The sequence below is a fragment of the Terrapene carolina genome, unplaced genomic scaffold (genome assembly GCF_002925995.2).
Source record: "Terrapene carolina triunguis isolate 2854851 unplaced genomic scaffold, T_m_triunguis-2.0 Scaffold33723, whole genome shotgun sequence".
In the NCBI taxonomy this organism is placed as follows: Eukaryota; Metazoa; Chordata; order Testudines; family Emydidae; genus Terrapene; species Terrapene triunguis.
Window position 1 is genome coordinate 5,312,125 of NW_020698074.1, and position 24,836 is coordinate 5,336,960.

General features: G+C 45.1%; 1 protein-coding gene across 1 annotated transcript in view; it reads right to left on the reverse strand.

The window, feature by feature from the left end:
• Positions 1-1,786: 1,786 nt before the first annotated feature.
• The window catches only part of LOC112111148 (probable C-mannosyltransferase DPY19L1), a 100,995-nt gene continuing 77,945 nt past the window's right edge, over positions 1,787-24,836 (reverse strand). Inside the window, exons 20-23 of the mRNA XM_026663520.1 lie at positions 13,603-13,777; positions 10,645-10,744; positions 8,590-8,715; positions 1,787-2,544 (exon numbers count right to left, since the gene is read on the reverse strand). Of these exons, the coding sequence (XP_026519305.1) occupies positions 2,388-2,544; positions 8,590-8,715; positions 10,645-10,744; positions 13,603-13,777 (558 nt within the window). The 3' untranslated portion in view covers positions 1,787-2,387. The remainder of the gene's footprint in view (positions 2,545-8,589; positions 8,716-10,644; positions 10,745-13,602; positions 13,778-24,836) is intronic.

Below are 24,836 nucleotides of genomic sequence, written 5' to 3' on the forward strand. Positions count from 1 at the left end.
ATGCATTACTCACTTTTAAAGAAAGATGTGCCTCAATCAGTCTCAAAATAATGCCTGGGGATATAGTCACTGACATTCTCTACAGCTTCCTCTTTGAAGACTAATTTTTACAATAATTTTTTTATTAAGAACAAATCTCAGTAAATTGACTAATTGAAACTTAAAATTTAGGAATGAATTTCCACTCCAATCAACATTTTGGGGTTAGGCTCATTATGTTTTGTACCTACATTACTAAGTGACATTTGTAAGGAAAGGAAAATGGAGGTTGGCAGAATTTTTGTTAAAGCATTAGAAACTCCTGATCTGTTCCATATCATTTGGCAAAGACTTTTAATCTATGTAGCCATCATACCTGTACCTGACATGATCATTATAATAAATTCTATACAATATGATGTTTATGGTGAGTAAAAATACAAAAACACATTGCATGAATTTTTTTATTTAACTACATATAAGTACATGTGAACAATTGGCATAAACCCCATAAAAATACAGTACTTTTTTGTGCTGTAACACTATTTAGTCACAATGTTTATATAGAAAGATATCCTTTTTACTGCTTTCTTGAAACTCATCAACATATTTAAAAAAAATTCTCTTCTCCTAAGCCCTTTTTAGTGATCCAGTTTCCTTATAGAAACTTTACCAAAATGTATTTTTGTAAAAGTTAAAAAGTTAATATGTATTTTCAACCCTTTATCTGCACCCTCCCAATAAAGCAAATTAAAAAAAAAATCAAATACATAAAATACTGATCAGCTTTTATTCCACAGTTTTCACATATGTTCAACATTTTATTACTACTGTCACAGCTGTAAAAGAGGTTTATTTCTACAGCATCTATTACTGCTAGATGCAGTCAAGGCTGAATATCCAGTACAGCCACCTAGACCACTGTCATGTCATTAGGCTGCTGATTGAACAATTAACATTTATATAGTCTCAAAAGTTACAAATCTAGATTACTTGTGATGTTTTCAAGTGGCTGTAACATATAGAATTTATAACATCTTGTTTGTTAATAGCCTGTACGGTATCCTTGCTCTAGTACACTGGGAAATGAATTCCTCTGTGAAATTAAGTCCTGTATCATCCACAATGGCCACATTACGGTGATAGAAATAAGAAAAAACTTCAAAGCAGGAAGGATAATTGCACTCTACATGGTCAGACAATTCAAGGAGAGTATATCTAACATTTGGTTTAGTGATTAAATTTACACAAACTTTTGACTATAATCATAGTACAGTCAGGTTAATTTTGTTACAAGGTTTTTCTTCAGTATTATTTGGATACTTTTAAAAACGATTTTTAAAAACCAGGATTAGTTAAATAAAGCTAGATGTCCAATGTACAACAGAATCTTTAAACGGGCTTTAATAGATGGGGAAAGAAAATGTGATATGAACTAGATGCAGCATTTCCTACAGAACTAAGATGTAGCTCTAGCACTGTTAAGGCAGTGCAGAGTTTTTCTATTACCTTACTAAAGCTACACAACAACAAGGATAAATGACAGATTTTGCCTGAATAAAATATTTTTTCCCTTCTTAAACTTCACATGTGCATGTCTGGTTGTTTTGAATGTTCTAGAATGTTTAAAATCCTTGGGCAATCAGAGGCTAAGCTACTGCTCAGTTGCAAATATTCCTCTCATTGGTTTAATTATTTTTTAAAATTAATATTGAAGTTAAGGTTCCAAGCACATGCAAAGTACACATCATCTAAAATGTGCAGTTTCAAGATTGTTTAAAAACTATTTCCATTTAAAAAGACAAAGGCCTGACATGTTTTTAAAGTGATCCAAAACTATCAGCAACCCTTCTTCAGTTTCTCTTAAAACCATTCTTCACACAGATATGGCTAAAGAAATTGTGTGACTTCTTCAGAAATGTGTGATCAGTATCACGTTATCCAAAGAGGAATACGGGGAGTGGTCATTATACTGTGATGGTGATTTAAGAAGTCTGCTGCTAGATGCTACAGCACCATCCATTAGTTCCTAATTACTAGCACCAATGGTTTAAATAATCTTGCTTTGCTAAGGCAGACTGACAGCATTGTTTCACAATCTGATTGGTTTTGAGAACTGTTGTTACTTTCTACAGCCACTTAACTTTTGTTTGGATCAGCATTTATTAAAGAGTGTGCAAACATATAATCATTTGCATAGCAAACCTCAAGAGACTGACCCTGAAATAGAAATCCAAACTGTCAGGTTAAGGTACTTCTATAATCAGAATTCCTTTAAAATGACAAAAAATTAAAAATATACATTTCCTCATTTTAAGTTTAGTATAAAAGGTGTTTCTGATTTAGAATTTTTATATGGTTAGCAGTTAAAAAGTTGAAAAAGTTTGACAGTTCTTTGCACTGAAGTGTTATTCCCTTGTAACCTTCAAGACTCTGTAAATACTGTTCTGGAATACTGTGTTGAAATATGGCCTGGGATCCTTACTCATAAGGTTACATAAAGGAATTTTGCCAGCATTGGCAGGTTCTTCCACATCCCAAATTTCAGGCATACTGCAACCGGGCCTAGAAAATATTTGAATAAGTAAACAAAAATAAAGAAGGACAGGTAAGGAAATGTAATCAAAGAAACATGGCAAGTTTGTTTTATAAACTAAGGGTTAAAAATGACTGACCTACAAAGGGGAAAAAAGGGTTTCTGAACTCTTGCTTCTTTATGATGAATTACGGAAAGCACTTAGATTTTCTTTAAAGGTTTTTTTCACTTGTCTTTACACTGGAAATACAGGTCAGATTGGAGAATAAGTGAAAAAAATGGTTACCTACCTTTCATAACTGTTGTTCTTTGAGATATGTTGGTCACGTCCATTCGATTCTAGGTGTGTGCGCACCCACGTGCGTGGTCGGTGATTTTTCCCTTAGCAGTATTCATAGGGTTGGCTGTGGCGCCCTCGAGTGCCATGCTCACATGTTGGTATATTAGGTGCCGCCGTCCCTATGTCCTCTCAGTTCCTTCTTGTCAGCAACTCCGACAGAGGGGCGGGTAATGGAATGGACATGAGCAACACATCTAGAAGAACAACAGTTACGAAAGGTAGGTAACCGTTTTTCTTCTTCGAGTGCTTGCTCATGTCGATTCCATTCAAGGTGACTCACAAGCAGTATCCGTGGAAGTGGGCTCGGAGTTCTTGGTCTTGCAGCTTGCAACACTGCTCTGCCAAAGCCAGTATCCTCTCAAGCTTGCTGGGTAAGTGCATAATGAGACGTGAACCTGTGGACAGATGACCAGGTAGCGGCCCTACAGATCTCTTGGATTGGCACCTGTGCCCGGAAGGCCGCTGATGTCACTTGCACTCTAGTCGAGTGTGCTGTCACGATTGCCGGTAGAGGCACTTTCGCTAGCTCATAGCTGTAGCGGATACAGGCCGTGATCCAGAATGAAATCCTCTGAGCAGATACTGGACGACCTTTCATCCTGTCTGCCACCGCAATGAACTGTGTTGACTTGCGAAACGGCTTTGTCCTGTCGATGTAGAAGGCCAGTGCCCTCCTGACATCCAAGGTGTGCAACCTGCATTCCTCTTCCAATTTATAAGGCTTCAGGAAGAAGGCAGGTATGTATATGTCCTGGCCGGTATGAATTTCGGAAACTACGTTGGGTAGGGATGCTGGGTGCGGCCGCAACTGGACCTTATCTTTGTAGAATACCGTTTAGGACACCTCTGAAGTAAGCGCCTTGATCTCAGACACCCTGCGGGCAGACGTTATCACAACCAGGAATGAAACCTTCCAGGAGAAAAGAGGAGAGCAGGAAGCCAGAGGCTCGAAGGGAGGCCCCATGAGCAGTGACAGCACAAAATTCAAGTCCCAAGGAGGGACAGGACCCCAGGCGTGAGGGTAGAGATGCTCCAGAGCTTTCAAAAACCAGGCGGTCATGTTTTGAACGAAGACCGACCTGCCCTGAAGCAGAGGGTGGAAGGCCGAAATAGCGGCCAGGTGGACCCTGATTGATGACAGGGACAATCCTTGGAGCTTGAGGTGCGGAAGATAATCCAGCGAAGCCTGGATACATCATTACGAGGCCCAGCACATGAACCTTTTCCACTTGGCCAGGTAAGTTGCTTTGGTGGAGGGTTTTTTGCTACCCAACAAGATCCGCTGAATCCAGGCCGAGCATTCCCGTTCTTCAACGTTCAGCCATGCTGTCAAGTGCAACACCACCAGGTTTGGGTGCAGAAGACTGCCATGTGTCTGAGACAGCAGGTCCGGCCAGAGAAGTAGCTGCAGCAGGACAGCTACCGAAAGATCCAGCAGCGTGCCGAACCAGTTCTATCCAGGCCACGTGGGGGCTATCAGGATAACCTTTGCCCTGTCCTGTTTGATCTTCACAAGGATTCTGTGGATCAACAGCACTGGCGGGAAGGCATACTCAGGGCCCCTGACCATGGGAGCAGAAAGGCATCTGACAGGGAGTCCCTGTCCATACCCCAGATTGAACAGAACACGTGGCATTTCCTGTTCTGACAGGATGGGAACAAGTCCACCTGGGAAGTCCCCAGAAGATCATACTGACCTCCTCCAGCTGGAGAAACCACTCATGGCAAGATGAGAAGGTCCTGCTGAGGTGATCTGCTAACACATTCCTGGTCCTGGGCAGATGCGCGGCTACCAAATGAATGGCATGCCGCACACAGAAGTTCCAAAGGTGGAGAGCTTCTTGGCAAAGGGCCAACGACATGGCTCCACCCTGCCTGTTGATGTAATACATCGCAGCAATATTGTTCAGCGGGACCTGCATCACCTTGCCTTCAGGTGGGGCAAGAAAGCCTGACAGGCCAGGCAAACCGCTCTGAGCTCCCTGACTTGTTGAAGTGTCGCAGGTCCAGAATAAGTCTGAAGTTCCATATGCTTTCAGGATTAGGAAGTAGAGGGAGTAGAAACCTTTTCCTTTTATGTCCCAAGGGACCTCCTCCACCGCCCCCAGGTGCAAGAGGTTCTTGACCTCTTGAACGAGGAGTTGCTTGTGAGACGGGTCCCTGAAGAGGGATGGGGAATGGGTGGGGTGGGAGGGAAGGAGAGCCGAGAATTGCAGGGTGTAGCCCGGAGATACTATCTCTAGCACCTAGCGGTTTGAGGTGACCCATGACCAGGTCGAACGGTAGGGACGAAGACGATTGAGGAAAGAACGACTTGGATCTGGGGAGTTAACGGGGGCGTCACTCTCGAGTGCACCTTCAAAATGAGCACTTCTGGCCCCCAGGATGCTTTGCCGGGCTGGGTTGCTTGGGTGAGCAGGAGGAGGAAAGGCGGTGACGACTAAAGCTCATGTCTCTATCCCTTCTCCTTGCAGACCCCTGTTGAGGCCGCCAAGGCCTTGGCAGTGGTGGCGGCCGAAACTGCTTCTTCGCTGCTTGCAGCGTATGCAGACACAGCGAGCAAAGGGTGGCCCATGCAGCCTTGCATCAGTCTGCTCCGCAAAGAGACCATTCCCATCAAATGGGAGATCATGAATTGAGGCCTGCATTTCCTAGGATGGGCCAGCAGTCTGAAGCCAGGAGCTACGCCTCATGACCACCATCGATCCCAACACTCTAGCTGCTGAATTGGCCACATTCCACACCATTTGAAGGGAGCACCTCGCTGCTGCAGGACCCTCCGCTCCCAGGGTACCAAACTCCTGGGCCAAGTCCTGGGGCAGGGACTCCTTGAACTTATGGAGAGTCTCCCATAAGTTGAAGCTGTATCTGCTGAAAAGAGTCTGGTGGTTCACCACCCGGAACTGAAGGTTGGCCGTTGAATAAATCTTCCTTCCAAAAAGCTCTAGCCTCTTGGCCTCTCTATTTTTGGGGTCGAACTGGTGTACACGTTTGCCCTTCTCATTGGCTGCTGAGACGACCAGCGAGCCTGGAGGCAGATGGGTATACAAGTACTCGAACCCCATGGCTGGCACGAAGTACTTTTTCTCAGCCCTCTTGGAGGTGGGAAGGATGGACGACAAGGTTTGCCAGAGGACCTTGGATTTTTTTAAGACCCCATTGTGCACTGGTAGTGCAACAAGGGCATGGCTAGATGCCGAGAGCATACTGAACAGGATGTCCGCCTGTTCAGTCATCTCCTCTACCTCCAGGCCCAAGATCTTGGGCCACCCGTTGAAGCAGGGCCTGGTGCTCTTTGAAGTCATCCGGCAGGCTGGCACTCAAGACCCCCCCCCCCCACCTCATCCGGGAATGAGGATAATAACTGGACCATCGGGGGAGGCCCCAGGGCATCATACCCTGTGGGGGAAGAGGGTTTTGGGGTGGGCACTCACTCCTCTACCCCGACCTCCGAGTGCACTTTGTGCACTGAGCCTGGTGCCGCCAGCTGTTGCTCTGAGGAGGCAGCCAATGAATGATGCAAAGGGGGCATCAGCATCACAGGCATGCCCCACGCACTCCAGTAGGGCCACTGTGCTGGCCACTGGCTGTGTTGCCAAGATGGCATCACAGAGATTGATGCAGCTCGGGTGCCCAACCGCGCCAGTGATGCCTCGGCGAGGGGCTGAATTCCCTCTCTGTGCCAGAGGACTCCCCTTCCGGTGATTATGGTGGTGCTGTCGATGCCTGCATCTGGTGGCTAACTGTTGTCACTGGAGACCGGCGTTTTGAATAGGAGGACCGGCAGTGAGAGGACTGGTACCGCAACAGAGACTGTTCCCAAGCTGCGGGGGATGGGGATCTGTGCTGAGAAGATGACCAGCGGGAGGGTGACAGGCACCTCTCCCTAGGCTATCTGCATTGAGAGGGCAAAGACCGCAATCGTGGTGCAAGTGATCTAGGGCAACTTGCGGAGGACCTGGGTTGTGAAGCCGGAGATCTGCGGCGCAGAGACGGAGAGGGTTGTCTTGGTTCTGGGGATTGGCGATGCTCACTTGCCCTCTGGAGGGGCTTGATGGCTGGCTTGACCTTGTAGGGAGCCTTTACCGCTTCCTGAGACGCACATGGCACCGGCGATGCTGGTAGAGGCCTCTATGCTCTAGGCGCCGGGAGAGCCTTGGAAGGTGTCAGCCCTGCCATAAGCCTGCGTCCCCAACCGCTCCCAGGAGTTGGTAGTGGATCTGTTGAGGGGCTAGGGACCCCCATTGGGGAGGCATATCCATGTGGCTCTGGTGTGGGCGGGTGGCCCAAACTGGGTCCTTTGCCCGATACCCCAGGCCTTTCTTGCTCAGTGCCGGGGAGCCGTCTTTCTTGGACTTCTTTTTGGGCACCAGTGCCGGAGAGCGGTGCCAGGGGTGCATTACGCACCAAGGCCGAAATGCTAGGGGTAGAGTCTGGCTGGGAAGGCTCGGAAGCCGGGTGGAGAGCAGCTTCCATAAGGAGGGCCCTCAAACGAATGTCACGCTCTTTCTGGGTCCTTGGTTGAAAGTTCTTACAGATGCAACACTTGTCTTTCACATGCAATTCCCCCAAGCACTTCAGGCAGCTGCTATGGGGGGGTCACTAACAGGCATAAACCTGTTGCAGTCAGAGCAGGGCATAAAACCTGGACAGCGGGGCATGCTCCACCTGGGGTGAAGTCCGTGTTGGGACTCTAACTTCTAACTACGCTACTTAACAACCACTTAAACACTAACAGCTATAAACAAACTGTTTACAATGCCCTAAGGCTTGAAGACAGCAGAAACGAAACAGATAGCTCTTGCTAGGCAAGGAAAAGGCACTCTGACTAACCACCACGAGCGGTAAGAAGAACTGAGAGGGCGTAGGGTTGGCGGTGCCTATTATACCGACATATGAGCGCGGCACTCCAGAGGGCGCCACAGACGACCCTACGGATACCGCTAAGGCAAATATCTCAGATGACCGCGCGCATACCTAGAATGGAATCGACATGAGCAAGCATTCGAAGAAGAAATTATATTACAAGATAAAAGAAAAAAGTATATAGTCAAAAAATTCTTGTTTGGGTTTTGTAACATCTATTTTATTTCCAGAAAAAAATTTGCAGAAAAAATTCAACACCTTTGGACCTCATTATACATACACATCTGCAACTGCCTTCACAGCATAGTGATCTGCTTGCTCTGCATTAACTTTAGTTGTGTTCTACAATTATGTTTAAGGTTATAATCCTAACATGTTCACACACAAGCTTTACTTTACACATATGAATAAAGTCAACAGAACTACTGTGTGTAGAGTTACTTGTGTATTTGAAGGATCTGGGCCCAAATTTGGTTCTGGTACTTAATTATGGTTAAGGATAAATGTAAATTCAAACTGCATATCTAACACAAATTAGCTAATATCTAATGTTCATGTACCTGTGGGTGTTTGAACAACATACCCCGAAGTAAAGAGGCTCAGTGACTGCGAAAGTTCTCAGAGTTGTAAAGTCTGTTTTTCTATTCACACATCTCAAATCTGTTTGTGTGGATAGAGAGCCTGGCTCTGTCTGTATTAATTCAATTCATACAGTTTAAGAACTTGTGCTAAATGTGAAATAAATCTGCAAGTTCTAATGACAGGGTTACCATAATTCTCCCATCAACCTCCACAATCCAAAGACAAGATCCAGTATATCCTCAGCTATACTTTGGACAGAATATTGATACTGAATACTAATACTCACTTAGTTCTTCTTATGCACCACGACTCTTCTAAGATGTAATAATTCACTCCTAGTCTTAACAATTCTTTTTTCACTTCTTTTGCTGGTTTTCGACTATACATGGAATACACTATTTTAGTTCTGGCCCTTTGAAAAGAAAAAATCCATAAAAGTTGTTAGCAAATAGAATGGGAGGGTGGGGAGAACCAAATTATTTAGGATGGCTAAAATAGCCAGACTGAGATACTATAACAAGGGGGATTGTATAAAAAAGGCAGACCGCTCTGTAAGAAAAGCATGTAATAAAATTATATTTATGTTAGAATACTTGGGTTTTACATTTCTTAAGTTATTTGCCCTCCTATTTTAGACAAGGCACCAGGAAACACTGCAGCTTATTATTTCATACCGACTGTGTATCACTTGTGGGAGAGAAGCAACGACTTTCTACTGAATTGGCCTTTAGGACACATTTATATTGTAGATGATTCAGTTCCAGCCATTTTGTTCTAACTTCACTCAGATTCATTCCAGAGATTTTGACTGAAGTGGGTTAAGTTTCTTCTGGTTTAATGAGAAACAAGATGAATGTCCTGCGTGGACCCCTGTTTGCCCTCCCAGGAAAGTGAGCTTCCTTAGATTTGTAAAAAGAGACTTTGAGACAGAACTTGTTTCTTTCCATTTCCCACTAGACTGAACAGAACATGATTTTAGTTTAAAGACAAGAAAGGGTGAGCAGAATCACCAAAAAGGAAAGCCTGGCATTATGATCTACTGTCAATGCACTGGAGTAATGTACATAATCATATAATAACCTTAACAGAATTCTATTTGTCCTGTAAAAGAGAAGGTTAGTGAAAGTCTGAAGACATGCAGTGAATCATTTAGAATATTCTCCACAAAATCCTGTCAGTCTAGTGCTCATATGATTGTGGGATGGGGAAGTAAGGCAAATAGCTGTTTTGCAGACTTGTCCCAAAATATTAAGGCTCTGATACCAAGTACAGTTGAAGGGGATTGTCTGGAGACAGAGAGCAACATGATTGTAGTTGGGTCTTACATCTGAATATAAACATACTATAAACATGTGGCAATATCTGTGTGCTCCCCTTCCCCTACCCTCTTTCCACAAACTCGAGTTGCCAAAGACTGTTGCAATGATACTTGTGGATAAGATGCAAGATGTTAAACTTTTTAAATAAATGAATTTCAGAAGCCAATTTACACAAAAAGTTCAGGTTCTGAAAATTGCAAGGAAAACAAATTAAGCCGTCAAATGCCATATGAAATGAACTCACAAAAAAGTCTGTGCAAAATTTGAATTTCAATCAGTCTTAATAAAAGAAGTTCCTAACTTAATAATCAATATTTAAATAATATGATTTAATATTTCAAGAAAACACAACCTTTGATTACAGTAATATCTAAGTAATTATAGCTGCAGTCTTGAGAACTGGTCTGTTCACTGGGCCATGGGAAAACAGAGCAACAAGAGGTAGATTTAGTAGGAGGATGTTGCTTCAGACTTCATAATTACACAATATTTTTGATTACTAAGGCTATATTTATACTTTAAATGCTACAGTGGCACAAGTGCAGCTGCATTACTCTAGCACTTCAGTGGAGAGACTACCTATGTTGACGGGCAGGCTTCTCCCATTGGTGTAGGTAATCCACCTTCCCAACGGGCGGTAACTCAGTCAACGGAAGAATTCTTCTGTTGATCTAGAGCTGTCTACACCCGGCGCTAGGTTGGTTTAACTACGCCACACAGTGGTGTGGATTTTTCATACCCCCTGAGCGACAAAGCTGAGTCGACCTAACGTTTTAGTGTAAACCAGCCTTAAGTCTGAACCATTACCATGTCTCTACTACTTCTATCCCACAATGGACTATTGTCCTTCAACTTGTTGATGACTATTTTAAAACAATGTTGATTAGTCAAATAAAAATATGACCTAGGACCTCATGGATTTTAAAAAAATTGTACTAGACAACATGACGATCATTACTAATGTACATCACAAGGCTAAAATAGTTAATGTTAGAGGAATAAAACTGAACTTCGAAATTTACCTCAGCCCTGCATCTTCATAATGGGGATGATTGACAATAGGTCGAAGGGCAGACAACTTGACACTTGCCATTGTAGGCATCGCTCCTGCAAAAACAGCATCTGAAATATATAATGAAAGACTTATTTAAAATAAAAAAGGGGAGACGAGATTTTCAGTTTCAGATAGTAAAACCAGCATAGCTGTAGGACAATACAACAGAATAAATGTAAGGAAGGAGAGAATGTTGCACTTAAAAAAAATCCTTAAATTTAATTGCTCTGAAAGCTTGGTTCAAATAGCCTGTGAAGAGATGCTCAAAAGACAAAGGCCAAGCATTTTCAAAACTAACGATTTATTTGGGATGATAAGCGCCCTGGGGGGGGGGGGGGGGGGGAAACAGACTTTTTAAAGCATCTCAATTTGAGCACCCAAAAGGAGGCATGTAAAAATCACTGGTCACTTTGGAAAGTATTGACTACTGTATCAGTCTTAAGGAAATAAACTATTAAATTTGTGGACATAATATAATTTTATTAATTTTTTTGGTCATGAATCTGTATATTGACACATTCATGCCAGTTTCATTTTTTTACTTGATTTCTGATGCATGTACACCCAAGTATGTACCACCTGACTGTGATACATGTCCTTAGTGCAGGCAGATACTTTCATGTTTACAACTATCCATTTATGGAGAAGCAGCTCATTTTCTGATTTATCTGTCTCCTTTGAACAAAAGGAGAGGAACGAACAGGAACATGCCCAAGAATGAATAGGGCGTGCTCTACTGATGAAATGAAGAGCAAGGCCCCAGTCCTGCATATGGATCCATGCGGATGGAACCCTACAATTTATGTCGAGTCCATTTAAGTCCATTAGTGATACTACAGCAGTGTCTAGGGTTCCCAAACAAGTTTGGAGCCCTACAATATTAGGGTCTGTACAAAATTATAGTAAAACACAGCCTCTGTCCAGAAGAGCTTATAAATCTAATACAGAGGGGAAACAGAACCAAGTGACTTGTACAACGTCATGCAGCAGGTCACTGACAGAGCTAGGACTGATATGAAGGTCTCCTCAGTCCCAGCTCAGTACTTTATCCACTAGATCATGTTGCTTCAGTCAGCTGAGCACTGTATACATGCAAAGGTCCACAAACATGGATCCAACTGTGTGAATGACACCCAAGTATGTGAACGCTGTTGCACTTAAGAACACAAGCATTTTCAAAAAAATACGTTCATCATATTTCAGGAAAAACTTTTGAGACAAATATTGAACTTTCCTTTGGGAATTTTTTTCTTCTGAATAGAATTATATTAAGATTTTAGCCAAAATGTGATTGTCTTCAAGAAAAAAGGCATACAAGATGGTTACTAACTTGTACTGTAACTGTTGTTCTTTGAGATGTTGGTACAGACGTGCACCCAGTACACCAAGTCAGAGAACTTTGCCTAGAAGTACCCGTAGAGGCGGCGCACACATCCTCTAGCTCCTTAGTCCCTCCCCAGGCTATTTAAGGGCAGTGCTGCCCCAACCTCCCTCTCAGTCCCTTCACACCAAACATCAAGAATTGAGACTTCTATGTAGAGGGGCCAGAGGGTATGTCATAGAATACACATCTGCACCCACATCTCAAAGAACAGTAACAGTATATGTAAAATAACTGTCCTTTCTTCTTTGAGTGGGTGCAGACATGTATTTCACTTAGGTGACTGACAAGCAGTATCAGGACATGTGGCTCACAGTCTATTCTAAGAGCAACTGCACGACTGCCTTCCCAAAATCTGCATAATATCATGATGCTTTTTAAAGTTATGGATGGAAGACCAAATAGCAGCCCTGCAAATGTCCAGTATTAAAATATCACGGAGAAATGCAACTGTCACTTGGGACCTCGTTGAAGTAGTCATGGCCACATGAAACACTGTCTTTTGGCATAGAAAAGACAAAGAACAAGTTGCCTGGGGCTCAAATGGAAAACCCATGGAGGGCAGCCAACATACTGCTAAGGTCCCATTGATGAATCACTTCCTTTACCAATGGAAAGACACAAGTGACCCCTTTCATGAATCTGGCTACAATGGCATTTGAAAAAACGGATTTCCCTTGGACCAGAGAATGAAATGCAGAAATTGCTGTTAAGAGGACCCTCAACGAACTGATAGACAGGCCAGAGGACTGAAGGTATAATAGGAACTCCAAAACGTCCTGAATACAGGCTTGCCTCAATTGAACTCCCTGTGGCCAAGAACTAAGTTGAAATACATTTCCACTTAGCCAAATATGTAAGTGGACTTTCTACTAGTAAAGGACTATCTACTACTAAGCTGAACCTGTTGAACAGCTGTGGAACAGTGCTCCTCCTGATCTAATCATGCGGCATCCATGCAGTGAGGTGTTAACTGATTGCAGCTGGATATCAACAATAAAATCCCAGAAAGACTGAGATAAAGAAGCTTGAAGTAAACTATCACACTGATTGCTCCAACTCTAGCCATGCATGGCGAGAAGGAACTGATGGGGGTCAGGGTGGCGCCGCCTTTAAATAGCCTGAGAAGGAACTAAGGGGCCAGAGGACACAAGTGCAGCACCTACAGTTACCTCTAGGAAAAATTCTCTGGCTTTGGTGCACTGGGTACGTGCACACCTGAGTGGAATACATGTCTGCCACTTGCAGAACAGAGGATTCTCACTTAAATCTAAGTGACATACAAGGAACGTATCCCAGTATTCCAAATATGTTAGTTTAAAAAAAAGTGTTTAATTTAATGTGTGTCAAAAACCATATGTGTAATAGCACAATAGTATTTTGAAAAATGCAGTTAGCATTTTAATTGGCTTAATCTTGATTCAATTCCAGCATCTAATAAGGTTTAACTGCTCCTGATGGACTGTATTTTGACAGATTATTGCTAAAAATTGCTTCAGTTACAGCTCAAATAAGGACATCATCACACACAACTAAATAGTTTACCTTGTCTGGTACTGGATTTTATCCATTCTAAAAGTTCTTCCTGTGGCAAATTGCTAAATTCTCCCATGATGTTCCACTGATTCTGAAGGTTTGCTGATCCCTCTATTGCCATTATTGCTAAAATAGCAAAGACCAATGTTTTGGGCTGAATTTTGCCAAAGAGCCATCCAAACAACTGAAATATAAAAGCCAGTTAATTCCCAGATACCTACAGTATTACACAATATTCATGGCTTATGATTTTAATTTCTCCAGTAGAAACCTGTCACACATATTACAATCAATCAAAAGTTGTTCTTTTAGGGCCCAGTCCTGCTTCTATTGACATCAATGGAAATTCTGCCATTAACTTCAGTGAGAGTAGGATTAAGACCTTAAATATTCACTTAAGTTGACTCCATTGTAGTAAATTGCTCCTACTTTTCTTATACTATAAAATAAGACACTATGCATTAATGCAACCTTAAATTTGCAGTGAAAATAAAGTCAGGGAATGCAGCAGTTAAGATTCATTCAGCAATGTCAACTTCTAAATCTCACATATATAGTATTTTATATTCTTGTCAAATGGACAGTTCAGTATATTTCTGGTCATGTTAAATGTATTTCATAAAAAGATACAGGATAAGTCAACTTTTTTTAAGAACCTACAAGCAAATCAGAAAGGCAAAAGTTAATGGTAGAACTTTACTGTTACATCACATCTACTCTTTCCCTCTCCTACACTGAAAGAGATAGGCTTTGTTTGAATAATAGTGCAAGTGGTTTGAAGCAGACTTTGAAGTGTGCACGTCAGTAAAATGAGTACTGTGGAGAGAAATTGTAATTCTGTTTTTACTGCTCTACTGTTTGGCTTGATCAAGGACAACCTATCCCAGCCACACTTGACCTAACCCGCCACGTACCCACAAAACATATCCCTTAATTTTTATTGGCAATTTGTGAATTAAAAAAGCAAGGGTTTACACTTTATGCTTATGACACCTGGTTACACACAGTTTAACTGCTTGGCACTAGCTAAATGCATTCCCGTTAATCAGAATTTATGTAACTACTGTACTATTAAAGCAGCAGGAATTACCAATCACTGTTAGGCTAAATTATTTAATTTCCAATTAAGACCTCCCAATAAGCCAGCAATATCAATTAAACATGTGCCATATGAGATAACAGTATTTTAATTTTTATTTAATACAGTGCCTCTGGCAGCAGAGAGGGAACATGGCCACAGCACCATCCTTCTGCAGGATACAACATACACTCCACTGTTTCTCCCAGAAGAGCCAGACACTAGTCTGGAGCATTCATTGTACACAGTGTACCTAGCCCCAGCGTGGTTGCAGCACAGGGGTAGAAGGGCCGTCAACGCTTCTTGTTTCTTCTCTCCTCCTGAGTGCTTCTCTACAAATCTGGGCATTAATCAGACCACTACATAACCCAAAGGGAGCAACCTGCAGTCTGATGAATGGATGTAGCATAAGGAGCTTGTTATATGTGCTTGGGATGATTGTTTTAATATTAAAAACTTCTATTTGGAAGGATGAAAAAAAAACTTTATAACCACATTTAGATGGTCATAACTTATGTCACTTTCTTAGGGCTCTGAGGGGCCCATGGTTACAACAGAGAGCAAAAGTAGCCCAATTTGTAGAAGCCAGAATACCACAAAACCATTTTATGGACATTTATAATCCTACTAGTCTCTAAAAATTAAAATGTCATTTTATATAAATATAATATGATGCTGACCCATTAATTTGACTGCTGATGTGTTTTAGCAGTTGGCAGCTTTTTGGCAGATATACTAACAGTACATGGCAATCTCAGTTTAAGTGAGAATGTGTTAGAACATTTAAACTCCTTAGTTAGTTTGCTGCTTTTCAGGTGAAGAAAAACCACAGTCCCATAACGGTTCTATAAAAACTTGATAAAATTAACAGTATTTTGTACATATGCACAACCCAAAGTGATTGAACATGCATAAAATGCAACAAAAGCATCTCCTTTTATATGAAGTTGTGACTAGATTAGGATGATTCTCATGTGGTACATGGTTCACAAACATGCTCCGCCAAATAAATCTTTAAATGTTTGCAAGGAACATTTTCTTAATTTTCAAGTCCGTCAGAATGTTTTCTGCTAATTTTTCAAGTTCCATTTAGGATGGAGTAATTCCTCCTAATTTAGAGAGCAAACACACACAAACAACATCAGCTTTATCATCAATGTGTTCCGCCCCGCAAGATGCTGCACTGAGCAAACTGTGCTGTTTGATAATGAAGGGTATAATCATCCATGTGATGGCCTGAAAGAAAAACAGCCAGCTGCAGAACTAATCCCATTCCACAGATGCCAAGTCTCAGGCTGTGTATTCTCAGACAAAAAAAGGTGGTTTTACTGCAAGGATAACTTGTGTGTGTTAGCTATCATGCTGTAAAACTCTTAGTGGCGACAAGGATTGTAGTTTTACCATGAGGCAACCTAGATGAGGTCAACCATGGATGGGGTTATAGTGCTGACCTCGCCTAGCTATTTCACAGCAAAAACAACAACTGTCTTGTTTCTGCTTAGGAGTTTACAGCAAGATAACTATCATGCATTAGTTATCTCACTGTAAAACCCCCGCCACCTTTGAGGTTTTATCTTCACTGACAATCTCCCTCTTACTGGCTTGTCTTGGGGACTAGATTAGATGATCCAGATCCCTTGCTGTTCTGATTTACGTTCCTAAATCTTTGTAAGCTGTTTTCACCCTTACCACTTGCATAACTGCTTAATCCTGACATCCATCCCACAGATATCAAATCCTCCCAGAACCTTATTCTAGACAAGTCTGGACAATCACTTAGTCCTGACTCCCCTCTAATCCTAGTCAGCCCAAAAAGCAGTTATTCCTTCCGGTCCTTTTTATACATATACAGCCCAATTCTTGAGTCTGTCTGAGCTATTCTTGGCTGAGAACACAATGGGGCAGAATGAAAGCCACTTTTACACTTCCTTGGTCCTGGAGGTAGTGAGAGGTCTTCTCATCCCCTTTGTGTAAGCTAGGGCAACCTCATGTCTGCTCTAATCTATGCTGGATGCAAGAGCTCCTAGGGCCATTCCAGTCAGTGTAAGGCATGTTATCCATAATCTTTTCTGTCAATACCAGATTTAATGCCATCTGTGGAGTCCCCTACATGTATCAGATGTGCAGCCCCCTTTGTGTCACAGGAACAGCGCAAAGAAGCTAGGCCAGGAACAGAGAATCTGGCCCACATATTCCAGGTGCCACCCACCTTCAAATTAGGTAATGTTCTAAGGGTTAAATTATCAAAGATTTTTCCTCCTCTTGATGCATGAGAAAAATGATCTAGGAAGAAGCTAGACTCCATGTGTCAGACTTAAGTACTAAGCCCCAGTACCCTATCCTGAATGTGTAAATACAATAAATGGAATATGCAAGTACCTTGGACCTTTTAATTAATGAAAGGTTTTATACTTACTCTGCAAAAGTTAACATTTTATGCATACTAACTATAAAAATGGAAAGTTTGCCATAATGCTTTCCCCCCACATGTTGCAACACTGGTTTCAAATTAAATTGATGAGTGGATAAAATTTTGACTATTTCAACTTCTCCCTTATCCAGAACATTAGAGAGAGTAGTATTTGGACCTCAAATTGATATGCAAATAGCTAAATTATTCAATTAGTCAATCTGAAAACAACCAGAGAAGCAATATATGCAATCTGATGGATCAGGATCATAGTTCTTATGCTCAAAACTGGATAATGCAGATGAGCAATGTATAGTTAAAGCAAAAAACGGTTACTCACCTTTGTAACTGTTGTTCTTCGAGATGTGTTGCTCATATCCATTCCAATTAGGTGTGTGCATGCCGCATGCACGATCGTCGGAGAATTTTTACCCTAGCAACGCCCGGTGGGTTGGCTGTGGAGCCCCCTGGAGTGGCGCCTTCATGGCGCTGGATATATACCCTAGCCGACCCAGCGCCCCCTCAGTTCCTTCTTGCCAGCTACTCCGACAGTGGGGAAGGAGGGCGGGTTTGGAATGGATATGAGCAACACATCTCGAAGAACAGTTACAAAGGTGAGTAACCGTTTTTTCTTCTTCGAGTGCTTGCTCATATCGATTCCAATTAGGTGACGCCCAAGCCTTACCTAGGCGGTGGGGTCGGAGTGAGACATTGCTGAGTGCAGAACCGCTGAGCCAAATGCAGCATCGTCTCTAGACTGCTGTACTAACGTGTAGTAAGCGGCAAAGGTATGAACGGATGACCAAACCGCCGCTCTACAGATCTCATGGATTGAAACCTGGGCCAAGAAAGCGGTCGAGGAGGCTTGAGCCCTCGTGGAGTGGGCGGTGAGGCGTGGCGTGGCGACACCGGCCAAGTCGTAGCAAGCACGAATACAGGACGTGATCCAAGAGGAGATACGTTGCGAGGAGACTGGTAGGGCTTTCATCCGGTCAGCCACTGCAACGAAGAGTTGAGTCATCTTCCTAAATGGCTTCTTACGCTCGATATAGAATGCGAGGGCCCTGCGCACATCCAGAGAGTGCATACGTTGATCTTGCCGCATAGCATGTGGCTTAGGGTGGAAAACCGTGAGGAAGATATCCTGGTTCACATGAAAAGCTGATACCACCTTGGGGAGAAAGGCAGGGTGGGGGCGAAGCTGCACCTTGTCTTTATGGAAGACTGTATACGGAGGTTCCGACGTGAGGGCTCTGATTTCAGCCTTGCTGAAGTGATGGCTACAAGGAAGGCTATCTTCCAAGATAGGTAAAGGAGTTAGCAGGTAGCCATTGGCTTGAACGGGGGCCCCGTGAGCCTGGAGAGGACCAGGTTAAAGGTCCCACGCTGGGACCGGTTGACGCAGTTGTGGGTATAGGGAATCTAAGCCCTTTAGGAATCTGACGACCATCAGGTTAGAGAAGACCGAGGAAGCATGTTCTCCTGGATGGAACGTCGAGATAGCTGCCAGTGCACCCTGACAGATGATATCGCCAGGCCTTGCTACTTTAGGGATAGGAGATAGTCCAGTATAAGTGGTATCGACGCCTGCAAGGGGGGCGTGGCGTGCTGCTTGCACCAACAGGAGAAGCGCATCCATTTGGCTAAGTAGGTTGCCAGTGTGGAGGGTTTCCTGCTGCCTAACAGAACCTGCTGCACGGATTGTGAGCAGAGTAACTCCGCCCGAGTTAACCATGCAGCATCCACGCTGTGAGGTGGAGCAACTGCAGGTCAGGGTGACAGAGTCGTCTGTGGTCCCGGGAGATCAGGTCCGGCCACAGTGGGAGCATGATCGGAGGCTCTACCGACAACTCCAGGAGTGTCGTGTACCAGTGCTGCCTTGGCCATGCTGGAGCGACCAGAATCATGCATGCCTTGTCCCTGCGCAGTTTGAGCAGGACCCTGTGGACCAGCGGGAATGGAGGGAAGGCGTAGAACAGCTGGTCTTTCCACGGCAGTAGAAAAGCATCTGACAGGGAGCCCTGAGAGTGCCCTTGGAGAGAACAGAACACTTGGCACTTCCGATTGATGCGCGAGGCGAATAGGTCGATCTGGGGAAATCCCCACCTCCGGAAGATGGAGTGGATGATATCTGGACAAATCAACCACTCATGAGTTTGGAATGACCTGCTGAGATGGTCTGCCAGCGTGTTCTGGACTCCTGGGAGAAACGACGCCATCAGATGTATCAAGTGGGCTATGCAAAACTCCCACAGGCGAATGGCCTCCTGGGATGGGGGAACGACTGGGCTCCCCCTTGCTTGTTGATGTAGAACATGGCCGTGGTGTTGTCTGTGAGGACTGCCACACAACGGCCATGTAGGAGACCGTGAAACACCTGACACGCTAGGCGTACTGCCATCAGTTCTCGTACATTGATGTGCAGAGTTATTTCGGACGTGGTCCAAAGGCCCTGCGTCTGGTGTTCCCCAATATGGGCGCCCCAGCCCAGAGATGATGCATCTGTGACAAGGTATAAGGAAGGTTGTGGGGCATGAAATGGTACCCCTTCGCACACCGACTGTGTGGCTCAGCCACCAGCTGAAGGAGGACAAGACCGACTCCGGAACCGTGACCACCATGTCCAGGCTGTCCCGACCCAGACGATACACTGTTGATACCCAGGCCTGCAGCGGGCGGAGCCGAAGTCTGGCATGCCTGGTTACATAAGTGCACGACGCCATGTGCCCCAGAAGGCCGAGGCAAGTCCTTAGCGTGGAAGTTGGGAAGCTTTGGAGGCTGCGGATGATGTTTGCCATAGTCTGAAAATGAGTGTCTGGCAGGAGAGCGCTGGGGAGTCTGGAGTCTAAGACTGCCCCGATAAACTCTATTCTCTGGGTTGGTTCCAGAGTTGACTTCTCTCTGTTGAGTAATGCTCAGCTTGCAGAAGGTGCGCAGGATGAGTTGGACGTGGGATTGCACTTCTTCCCTGGTGTGGCCCCAAATGAGCCAGTCGTCGAGATACGGGAACACCTGTATCCGTTGTCAACGAAGGTAGGCTGCCACGACAGCCATACATTTGGTGAACACTCTTGGAGCCGTGGACAGTCCGAAGGGAAGGACAGCAAATTGGTAATGTTCGTGGTTTACCACAAAGCGAAGGAAGCGCCTGTGTGGAGGGTAAATCGCTATGTGAAAATACGCGTCCTTCATGTCGAGGATGGCATATCAGTCTCCAGGATCCAGGGAAGGAATAATGGTCCCCAATGAGACCATGCAGAACTTCAACTTTACCAGGAATTTGTTGAGTCCGCGCAGATCTAATATGGGTCGAAGCCCGTCCTCGGGCGCACCTTCAAAAATTTTGCCTGGGCCCTGACGATGGTTTAGGAGGGCCTTGGTTCTGACCGGGTTGGTGGCTGGTGGATCTCCTTCAACCACCTTGTCCACGTCTTCTGTAAAAGTCTTGCCTTGGACGCAGGGCCGGCTCCAGCCTTTCTGCCGCAAAAAAAAAAAAAAGCCGTGATCGCGATTGCGGCGGCAATTGGGAAAAAAAAAAGCCGCGATTGGCAGCGGCAGTTCAGCGGCAGGTCCTTCGCTCCTGGAGGGAGTGAGGGACCTGCCGCCCCCGAATTGCCGCAGGTGCCGCCCTCTCCCTTGGCCGCCCCAAGCACCTGCTTGTTAAGCTGGTGCCTGGAGCCGGCCCTGCTTGGACGAGGGGGAGGGTAGAACCTTTGAGGCTGTGGTCTAAAGGGCCTGCGCTGGGTAACTGGGACATGCATCCCCAGGGAGCGCATGATGGTTCTGGAGTCTTTTAGGCTCTGTAACCGAGAGTCCGTTTTGTCCGAGAACAGGCCCTACCCATCAAATGGTAGATCCTGCAGGCCCTGTTGCAGTTCTGATGGTAAGCCAGACACCTGAAGCCAGGAGATGCGTCGCATAACTATGCCCGACGCCAGGGTCCTAGCAGCAGAGTCCGCTACATCAAGAGAGGCCTGTAAGGAGGTCCTAGCCACCTTTTTGCCCTCTTCCACTAAACCCCCGAACTCATCCCTGGACTCTCGTGGAATCAACTCCTTAAATTTACCCATGGAGTTCCACGAGTTATAATCATAGCAGCTCAAGAGTGCCTGTTGGTTTGTGGCTCCGAGCTGTAGGCCCCCCGCTGAATAAATTTTGCGTCCAAACAAATCGAAGCGCTTGGCGTCTTTAGATTTGGGCCCTGCGGCCTGTTGACCATGTCGTTCCCTTGCGTTCACTGAGGACACCGCCAGTGAACACGCCTGAGGGTGAGTATACAGGTATTCATACTCCTTAGAGGGAACAAAGTATTTCCTCTCCACCCCTCTGGCACTAGGTGGGATAGAGGCAGGGGTCTGCCATACTGTCTTGGCGTTAGCCTGAATGGTGCGGATGATGAGCAACGCTACCCAGGATGGGGCGTCAGCTGAAAGGATACTCACCACCGGGTCCTCCAACTCCACTATCTCCGCTGCTTGGAGGTCCATGTTACGTGCCACCCTACGTAAAAGGTCTTGGTGAGCATGTAGATCTATCGGGGGGGGGGGGACCTGAGGTCGTTGTCCCCGCCACCGCCTCATCTGGAGAAGATGAGGAAGATGCTACCGGGGCTAATGGACCCTGTGGTGGGTCCAATTGTGAGGGGTCCTGATGTTCAGGATCAATTGTACCGGGGTCTGGGGCTTGCACAGGAGTGGGAGCAGGCACCTCCATACCCCCCGGGAGGGGGGACGACTGATGGTGGCCTCCAGTACTCAGGGCTCTGAATGTGCTGAGCGGGAGGCCGCAGGTGGAACCCCTTGGGCTTGGTGGTATGCCCACGGGGTCCAGAAAGTCCATTGTGCAGGCTCCTGGCTAGGGTCTTCGGCCTCATCCTGCCAGTGACCCAGGTTGTCCGCTGCTTGGCCCGGTGTGGGATAGGCTGAGCGTGAGGCGCCGTCCGACTGGGAAGAGCGTGAGGCGGATCGTGAGGGCCAGGGCGGTGCGGAGCGTACGTACATTGACTCCGCTGGGAACGGTGCCGAATGGTGCTGGCCCACAGGAGAGCAGTCTCTACGCGGTGCCGGGGAGCAGTACCGGGATCGAGAACAGTGCCGATGGTCATGCCGGTACCGAGATCCAGACCTGGATCGCCATGAAGACCGTCTGCGGGAGCGGTGCCGGGAGCGGCTTCTCGAGCGGGATCGCGCTCTGACCGGTGCCGGGAGCAGCGTCGGGAGTCCGATCGGTACCAAGGCGGAACAGTACCGGGAGGAAGATCTGGGCCGCAAGTACAACCGGTGCCATGATAGAGAATGGTGCTGGGACTGCGAGCGGCACTGGGACCTACTCCTAGATCGGGAGCGGTGCTGAGCGTCCACCCTTGGAGATGGTGGACGTAATAGGGCTGGCTTGCCCCTAGACTGCACCGCACGGTGGGATGCGGTACCGTAGCCTGAGTCGGTGCCGGTTCTGTAAGGGCAATGAGGTCCCTCGCCGTCGCAAACGTCTCCGGCGTTGATGGAAGATGGGGCTCAACCACGGTGCAGGTCAGGGAGCCAGTCCGCGCCGGACTCAACAGCCCTTCTGCTGGACTCAACGGTGTCAATATCAGTGCCTGTATGCTTGGTTGTTCCGGTCCCGGACGTGCATCCGAGGTTGGTAAGGGGGGTGCCGATGCCTGTTGTTGGGAGGCAGCCCCCTCCGGTTTGCAAGGTCTCTTCTGACCTGGGGACAGGGACCGGCGCTGAGGTGTTTGCGGAGGATGTGGTGCCGGCGAAGGCCGGTGCCGTGGGACTCTATCTGCGTCTCCTCGCGGTGCAGTACTGGAAGTCGCCACCGGAGCACTGCGCACTGAGGCACTCGGTGCCAGAACTTGGCGTGCCGAAGGAGGGTCCGGGCTGAGGGCCGCCTCCATAAGGAGCTGTTTGAGTCTAAAGTCCCGCTCCTTTTCGGTTCGAGGCCTGAAGCCTTATAGATCATGCACTTTTTGGTCTGGTGAGACTCCCCGAGGCACTTTAAACAAGAGTCGTGGGGATCTCCCGTTGGCATAGGCTTCGAACAGGCTGAGCACGGCTTAAAGCCCAGAGCCTTGGGCAGGAGCCCAGGTGGCACGCTGGGAAGAAGGGGGGGAGGGACCCCTTCCAGCCCGCTAACTTCACTTATAAACTTAAATCTATAACTAAAACTACTGTACTACACTAAATCTATAACTATATAACTACAACAATATCTAAACCGGGAAGTAAAAGCTAGTGAGAGTGGAGGAAAGCTATGCCGCACTCCACAGTTCCAACGACCGTCACGGGCGGTAAGAAGGAACTGAGGGGGCGCTGAGTCGGCTGGGGTATATATCTAGCGCCATGAAGGCGCCACTCCACGGGGCTCCACAGCCGAGCCACCGGGTGTTGCTATGGTAAAACTTCTCCGACGATCATGCACACGGCACGCACACACCTAATTGGAATCGATATGAGCAAGTACTCGAAGAAGAAAATATATTAATTACGAAACAGTTAATTTATTAGTTTAAGCATCTCAACTTCCACTGTTTAAAAAAGAAACGCCAGGACAGAAAGCTATATGGTATATGCAAGATTATGCATCTAGTGTTTTTGTTAACTTAAAAGATATTACACCTAATGATACATTCTTAGAATTCTCTGCAAATTTCTAGTTTGGATGCTATAAGCAATATAAACATATTTCAGTTAAGCACTGAAAAGTAAGACTCAATTACCAAGTTTCATATCCTGTGATGATAAACATTCTATGCAACAGAGGTCACTTTGCATTTATAGATAACGGTCACTGAAATGCACATACTTTTAGTATTATGAAACCAAATCTATACCCATGTTTAAAATTCAGGAATACTTGCTTGGTAATTAAATTGTAACACACTGCAATATTAGTTACCAGTTACAAACAGCAATACCTAAGCTTTCAACTTCGGTGTGCTCTGTTCTCATCTACTTTAAATAAGAAAGACATGAGCATACCTTGTGAGAGCATGGCTTAGAAGTGAACTGAAAAATATAGAAAATTGAAAGCCATGCACAAGTTTGTCTAAAATATCTGTTTTGCTATAGTTTAATTAAATTTGCAGAGCACAAACATTTAGCTAACAGCTGAAGGAAAAAGACTAATTTAAACTAGGGTTGTCAATTAATCGCAGTTAACTAATGCGATTAACTCAAAAAAATTAATCATGATTTAAAAAATGAATCGCACTGTTAAACAATAGAATACCAGTTGAAATTATTAAATATTTTCAGATATTTTTCTATATTTTCAAATATATTGATTTCTATTATAACAGAATATAAAGTGAACCGTGTTCACTTTATATTATTACAAATATTTGCACTGTAAAAATGATAAACAAAAAGAAATATTTTTCAATTCACCTCATACAAGTACTGTAGTGCAATCTCTATCATGAAAGTGCAACGTATAAATGTAGATTTTTTTTGTTACATAACTGCTCTCAAAAACAAAACAATGTAAAACTTTAGAGCCTACAAGTCCACTCAGTCCTACTTTTGTTCAGCCAATCGCTAAGACAAACAAGTTTACATTTACAGGAGATGTGCTGCCTGCTTCTTATTTACAATGTCACCTGAAAGTGAAAATGGGCATTTGCGTGGCACTTTTGTAGCCGGTGTTGCAAGGTATTTACATGCCAGATATGCTAAACATTTGTATGCCCTTTCATGCTTCAGGAGGACATGCTTTCATGCTGATGATGCTCATTAAAAAATAATGCATTAATTA